The 8,166-nt window shown below is 37.1% G+C and overlaps 1 protein-coding gene across 1 annotated transcript in view; it reads left to right on the forward strand.

The window, feature by feature from the left end:
• Nucleotides 1–8,166, forward strand: part of LOC111139982 (RAS and EF-hand domain containing) — a 68,470-nt gene that overhangs the window by 48,419 nt on the left and 11,885 nt on the right. The window contains 1 exon segment of the mRNA XM_022492374.1: nt 3–47. Coding sequence (XP_022348082.1) covers nt 3–47 — 45 coding nt within the window.

The following is an 8,166-nucleotide window of genomic DNA, read 5'->3' on the forward strand; positions in this document are numbered from 1 at the left end:
AGTCCCAAATTTAATGGTCATTCTCCTCATCCTCTGGGCTATGACAGGTATGGTAACATCTACTTACTTTTCCTTTGAATTCTGGATCAGAGTGAAAAGGAAAGTAAATTTCCTTATAGGGTAACTAAAACAGTAGAATCTACTTTGGGTGCTAATTTCTACTTTCTGCTATCTTATTTAAAATTTCTGAAACCTATAAAGATTCAAAGTAGAGATGTTTCAGAGAGGGCAAAGTGATTTCCTTAAGACATTGTTATGACTTGATTTTATGTATGCTTCCCCTGACCTCGTTCTCTCATTACATCTTGTTCCTGAGAAGTGAACTCTGAAAACTCTTAGAGGGAAACAAGCAGACTATAGTGTTGGATGTTGCCATATACGTGGGATAAGATGTTGAGACTCTTGGCATGTTCTGCAAATGTTTAATAGCTCAGCATAATATTATGTAAGCTGTGTTCGAGGAAATTTTCAAAACAAACAGAAACATGACTAGTAGACATTTGTGAGCTCTTGTATTGAAAGAGTAAGAGAGATTTAACAGAAGTGAGAATTTAGCTCTATTTTGAATCAAATGAAGCGATATATTGGTCCTATGTAACCTGAGATCTGGTGACAAGGACTGAAAGATTACATGTGTGTACTTGTGTGTATAAATACATATGTCCATTGTTATTAGTTAAAAAGTTAAATTTGGGGGATATCAAACCTTGAAAGTAGAAGTTAAGGCATAAGCTATGGGCTTCTAGCTCTCCATTTCCAATGCATCTTTCCAATTCATATTCATTCCCTTTGCATTTGAGATCTTCTGTTCTAAAGAATAAAAATGTATTGAGAGTTAAGATGGCAGAGCAGTAGGGTGACCCTATGCTTGCCTTGTCCCTCAAACACAGGTAGATAAATATCAGATCTTCCAAATACTCAAGAATACATCTGAATACTGAGAGAACAAAATGCAGAACTAGAGGGAGAAAACATTGTAGTAGTTAGGAGGTGCAGAGGCATGGTTCTGGAGATCTTTCCATAGAAACCTGGCAGGCCAGTGGAGAATGGCATGATATATTCAACATGCTGGGAAAAATATGCAGGATAAAGAATACTTTATCCAGGGCACCTGGGTGGCTCAGTGGGTTAAGCCTTCGGCTCAGGTCATGATCTCAGGGTCCTGGGATCGAGTCCCACATCGGGCTCTCTGCTCAGCAGGGAGCCTGCTTCCCTCTCTCTCTCTGCCTGCCTCTCTGCCTACTCTGTCAAATCTATCTCTGTCAAATAAATAAATAAAATCTTAAAAAAAAAAAAAAAGCTTTAAGAATACTTTATCCAGCAAGGCTAGCATTCAAAGGAGAAGGAGAGATAAAAAGTTTCCCAGACAAACAAAAACTAAAGGAGTTCCTGACCACAAAATCAGCCCTGTAAGAAATACTAAAGGGGACCCTCTCTGTGGGACAGAAAGACCAAAGTAACAAAGACTAGAAAGGAACAGAGAATCTCAAGAAGCAGCAAATTTACAGGAATACAAATTCTTATCTATCAATAATAACTCTGAATGTAAATGAATGAAATGTTCCAGTCAAAAGATATAGGGTATCAAAAGGGATAAAAAACAAGACCCATCAATATGTTTCTTCCAAGGAACACATTTTAGACCTAAAGTCCCCTCCAGAGTGAAAATGAGGGGATGGAGAACCATCTATCACGCTAATGGACATCAAAAGAAAGCTGGAGTAGCTATACTTATATCATATATGATAAATATTAAACCAAAGACTATAACAAGAGATGAAAAAGGGCACTCTATCATAATTAAGGGGTCTATCCAACAAGAAGATCCAACAATTATAAATATTTATGCCCCCAACTTGGGAGCACCCAAATATATGAATCAATTAATAACAAAATAAAGAAACTCATTGATAATAATACAGTAACAGTAGGGGATGCTAAAACAATCCTCATGCAGCAATGGGCAGATCATCTAAGCAGAAAATCAACATGGAACCAGTGGTTTTGAATGACACACTGGACCAGATGGACTTAACAGATATACTCAGAACAATTCATCATAAAGCAGGATAATATATATTCTTTTCAAGTGCCAATGGAACATTCTCCAGAATAGATCACATACTGGTCACAAATTAGGCCTCAACAAGTACAAAAGGATTGAGATCATACCATTCATATTTTCAGACCACCATGCTATATCAACTTGAAGTCAACCACAAGAAAAAACCTGGAAAGATCACAAAGATCAGGAAATTAAAGAAGAAATTTAAAAATGCATGGAAGCAACTGAAAATGAAAACATGGTAGTCTAAAACCTTTGAGATGCAGCAAAAGTAGCCATAAGAGGGAAGTAAATAGCAATACAGGCCTACCTCAAGAAGCAAGAGAAGTTCCAAATACACAATCCAATCTTACTCCTAAAGGAGCTAGAAAAGAAACAGTTAATAAAGCCTAAAGCCAGAAGAAAAGGGGAAATAATAAAGATTAGAGCAGAAATAAACAATATGAAACAAACAAAAAACAATAGAACAGATCAATGAAACTAATAGCTAGTTCTTTGAAAGAATTAATAAAATTGATAAACTCCTATCCAGACTTATCAAAAGAAAAGGATAAAGGATAAATTAAATCATGAAAGAAAGAGGAAAGATCACAACTAATACCACAGAAATAGAAATAATTATAAGACAATATTGTGTATTATATATTACATGCCAACAAATTGGGCAATCTCGAAGAAATGGATAAATTCCTAGAAACATACAAACTACCAAAACTGAAACAGGAAGAAATAGAAAATTTGAACAGACCCATAACCAGGAAAGAAATTGAGCCAGTAATTAAAAACCTCCCAACAAACAAAAGCCCAGGGCCAAATGGCTTCCCAGGGAAAGGGTTTTGCCAGACGTTTAAAGAAGAGTTAATACCTATTCTTCTCAAACTGTTCCATAAAATAGAAATTGAAGAAAAACTCCAAACTAATTCTACAAGACCAGTATTACCTTGATCCCAAAACCAGACAAAGACCCCCCCTAAAGAGAAGAATTACAGGCCAATCAATATCCCTGATGAACGCAGATGCAAAAATTCTCAACAAGGTACTAGCAAATTGAATACAACAGCACAGTAAAACAGTTTTTCACCATGATCAAGTGGGATTTATTCCTGGACTGCAGAGGTGGTTCAATATTCACAAATCAATCAGTTGATAAAAGAAAGGATAAGAATTATAGGATCCCTTCAATAGATGCCAAAAAAAGCATTGGATAAAATACAGCATACATTCTTGATAAAAACCCTCAACAAAGTAGGGATAGATGGAACACACCTCAACATCATAAAGGTCATATATGAAAGACCCACAGCTGATATCATCCTCAAAGGGGAAAAACTGAGAGCTTTCCCTCTATGGTCAGGTATAAGACAGGGATGTCCATTCTTACAGTTGTTATTTAACATAGTACTGGAAGTCCTGGTCTCAGCAGTCAGACAACAAAAAGAAAAGGCACTCAAATCAATAAGTAAGTAAACTTTCACATTCACAGATAACATGGTACTTTAACTAAAAAAATTACTAGAACCAGTAACGTGAATTCAGCAAAGTCACAGGAAATAAAATCAATGTATAGAAATCTGTTGTATTTCTATACACCAATAATGAAATATCAGAAAGAGAAGTCAAGGGATAGATCCCATTTACAATTGTACCAAAACCGTAAGTTACCTATGAATAAACCTAACCAAAGAGTTAAAAGATCTGTACTCTGAACACTATAGAACACTTATAAAATATATTGAGGAAAGCACAAAGAGATGGAAAAATATTCCATGCTCATGGATTGGAAGAACAAATATTGTTAAAATGTCTATGCTACCCAAAGCAATCTACACATTCAGTACAATCCCTATCCAAATATCACCAGCATTTTTCACAGAACTAGAACAAACAGCCTTAAAATTTGTATGCAAAGAGAAAACACCTCAAATAGTCAAAAGTCTTGAAAAAGAAAAGCAAAGGGATGCCTGGGTGGCTCAGTCAGTTAACTGTCTGCCTTGGCTCAGGTCACAGTCCCGGGATCCTGGGATTGAGCCCCAGGTTGGGCTTCCTGCTCAGTGGAGAGTCCACATGTCCCTCTCCCTTTGCCCCTCCCCCACCATGCTCACATGATCTTTCTCACTTTTGTGCACTCTCTCTCAAACAAATAAACAAAATCTTAAAAAAAAAAAAAAAAAAAGGAAGAAGAAGAAAAAGAAAACCAAAGCTGACTGCATCGCAATTCTGGACTTCAAACTCTGTTACAAAGTTGTCATCATCAAGACAGTATGGTACTTGCACAAAAGCAGACACATAGATCAATGGAAAAGAATAGAAAATCCAGAAACAGACCCACAACTATGTGGTCAACAAATCTTTGACAAAGCAGGAAAGAATGTCCACTGGAAAAAAGTCTCTTCAACCAATGGTGTTGGGGAAACTGAACAGCCACATGCCGAAGAATGATACTGGACCATTTCCTTACACCACACACAAGAATAGACTCAAAATGGATGAAAGACCTGAATGTGAGATAGGAAATCATCAAAATCCTGGAGGAGAACACAGGCAGAAACCTTTTAAACCTTAGCCATAGCAGCTTCTAACTAGACACATCTTCGGAGGCAAGAGAAACAAAAGCAAAAATGAACTATTGGGACTTTATCAAGATAAAAAGTTTCTGCATAGCAAAGGAAACAGTCAACACAACTAAAAGGCAACTGACATAATGGGAGAAGATATTTGCAAATGACATATTTGATAAGGGATTAGTATCCAAAATCTATAAGGAACTTAATCAAACTCAACACCCAAAAATAAATAATCCAGTTAAGAAATGGGCAGAAGTCATGAATAGACATTTTTCCAAAGAAGACATACAAAATGGCTAACAGACACATGAAAAGTTGCTCAAGATCATTTATTATCAGGGAATTACAAATCAAAACCATGATGAGATACCACCTCACACCTGTCAGAATGGCTGAAACTAACAACACAGGAAACAAATGTTGGTGAGGATGTGGAGAAAGAGGAACCGTCTTACACTGTTGCTGGGAATGCAAACTGGTACAGCCACTGTGGAAAACAGTATGGCGGTTCCTCAAAAAGTCACAACAGAATTACCCTGTGACCCAGCAATTACATTACTAGGTGTTTACCCAAAGGATACAAAAATACTGATTTGAAGGGGTAGGGGCACATGCTCCCCAATGTTTATAGCAGCATTATCAATAATAGCCAAATTATAGAAAGAGCCCAAATGTCTGTCAACTGATGAATGGGAAAAGAAGAGGTGGTATATATATATACAATGAAATATTGGTCATCAGAAGGAATGGAATCTTGTCATTTGCTGCAATGGTGATGGAACTAGAGTGTATTGTGCTAAGCAAAATAACTCAGAAAGACAAATACCATATGATTTCACTCATATGTGGAATTTAAGAAACAAACCAGAAGAACATAGGGGAAGAAAAACAATTAAAAGAGAGAGGAAAGCAAATCATAAAATATTCTTAACTATAGAGAGCAAACTGAGGGTTGTTGGAGGGAAAACAGTGGGGGATGAGCTAAATGGATGATGGGTGTTAAGGAGGGCACTTGCTGTAAATAGCACTGGGTATTACATGTAAGTCATGAATCACTAAATTCTACTCCTGAAACCAATTTTACCATATATGTTAACTAACTAGAATTTAAATAAAAACTTGAAATCAACAAAAAAATAAAGAATAATGTTCTTAACTATCCTGGCAATAGCAAAATGGTCAGGAAGGTTTATTACCAGGGCTTATTGGTGATCACTTTTAGGAAAATGCTATACAGGTATCAGATGTTTTTATTGTCACTGATTTGTGAAATAAAAAATGTTGATGGTTTGTAGACATGTAGGCAGCTCAGTTGCTCTGTTATTGAGAAAAAGACATTACTTTTAAAAAACTGTGGGGAGGGGCGCCTGGGTGGCTCAGTGGGTTAAAGCCTCTGCCTTCGGCCAGGATCTCAGAGTCCTGGGATCGAGTCCCACATCGGGCTCTCTGCTCAGCAGGGAGCCTGCTTCCTCCTCTCTCTCTGCCTGCCTCTCTGCCTACTTGTAATCTCTGTCTGTCAAATAAATAAATAAAATCGAAAAAAAAAAAAACTGTGGGTGCAGCGTGATTTTTCTGGACTGATATTTAAGACCAATTCTAAGCACATAGGGGAAAAGATACATTACTGAAAATTTTTTCAGACATTTTACCATGGTTCATTTTGGAAAAGATTACACACCATGAATAAGGCTCATTGGTACTGGATTAAGAACTCCTCAAGAGTAGGTTCTAAGGGACAAAGTCCCCAGTGGCTCAGAGGAACAAAAGTAGAGCACTCTTGTTCTCATCACCCTGAATAATAACCAGCAGGCCACCAGCGTCTGGACTGATGTCCTTTTGGAAGGTCATTATTTTAATATCAGAAGTTTAATATCAGAAGTTTTTGATGCTAATATAAAAACTTAAAAGCATGTTTTAAATTTAATTTTATTGCTTTTGTGACCTTACTGGATTTTAACTTGTATTAGTTTTGTGTTTTTCTAAGATTTGTAACAAAAATATAGCTTGTTCTATATTTGTACTGTTGGGCGTGTTATCAAAGGAACGAGACTGAGACAATGTGAAAGTTATGCAAAGCCTTATTCTACGCCAAGCATTAGAAGTTAGACTGACCAGCCAGGGGCAGACTGACCGGCCAGGGCTCTCCGAAGAGAGTGACCACCCCTTGGTCTTACAGGCTAGTTTTATAGGGCACAACCGCAGACATCTACATATGTGGCTTTGGCTGATTGGATGTTTCCTACCTGTGTGTTGTAGTAATGGTTACCCGGAACCGATACTAGTAACTGCTGAGGCATTTATTAAACAACAAAATGGGCTTGTTTTAGGTATGTGTTTTAGCAACGTTACCCGGAACCTGTATCAGTAACTGCTGAGGCATTTATTAAACAACAAAATGGCTACCTAGGCAACATGGAGTCACTATGGCTAAGTAGGCCCAGGCAGGCCCTAGGGGTTTAACAGGTTTTAATGTGGAATCGGCCCCAACAGTACATACTTACTTATGAAAATATTTTTGGGGCAGGTAAGAATAGTTTACTTTTTTAAAGGGTATATGTATGTTGACTTTGAGAAAATCTGATGTGTACCTATATATTAAATTTAGAGTCTAGATATTTATGGAAGTGATTTCTCAATTCTGTATTTCACTTCTTCCCCTCTTATCAAAAATCTGAATGTTTTTTAAAAAAGTTCTGATTAATAATGATATGGAGCTGAAGGAGTTTGTACTATATTATAATGAGAATGGTTTTCTTAGGTTCCTTATAGTGTGGCTAAAAGTTTTAGAAGGATAATTTCATAAATGATGAAACAACAAAAAAATNGGATAATTTCATAAATGATGAAACAACAAAAAAATGTATGTATGCACACAGACACACAGAGCTAGCTAGTTAACAATATGGTCTGAATATGTGCCCCCAGGATAAAAACTTTGTAATTAAGTAAAATATTTAGGGAGAGTTTGGTGGTTCTTACTTTTTTAGTTAATTTTAAGCATTTGCTAATGGTACTAAAATAGTTTTTTTAAAGATTTATTTATTTATTTTGGCGAGAGAGCACATGAGCGGGAGGGGAAGAGGGAGAGGGAGAGAGAGCTTCAAGCAACATGGGACTCCATCTCACAACACTGAGATCATGACGTGAGCCGAAACCAACAGTCCGACACTTAGCTGACTGCACTACCCAGGCCCCCTGGCACCAAAATATTTTTGACTTCTCAGACTTATGTCACTTATACTTATTTATATTGAGATCACCCTCTGTTTTCTGAACATAATCGTCTCTTACTGTTTTTATCTCTGTGGACTATATACTCTGCCCATTTCCTCACTCTGATGAGACAGTGTTTGCCAAGTGACCCAAGATGGTGCTCCAGTGTAATGGAGACTAAACAGTCTGTGGCCCTTGTTTTTCTTCTTTTCTTTTCTTTTTTCTTTCCTCTCCTCTCATCAACTCTCCCCTTCCCTCTCCTTCCTTCCTTCCTTCCTTCCTTCCTGTTCTTGTTGTTCCTCCTTTTCCTCCCCCTTTCTTCTC

The sequence above is a fragment of the Enhydra lutris genome, unplaced genomic scaffold, assembly GCF_002288905.1.
Source record: "Enhydra lutris kenyoni isolate GAN:26980312 unplaced genomic scaffold, ASM228890v2 scaffoldscaffold133, whole genome shotgun sequence".
Lineage (NCBI taxonomy): Eukaryota > Metazoa > Chordata > Mammalia > Carnivora > Mustelidae > Enhydra > Enhydra lutris.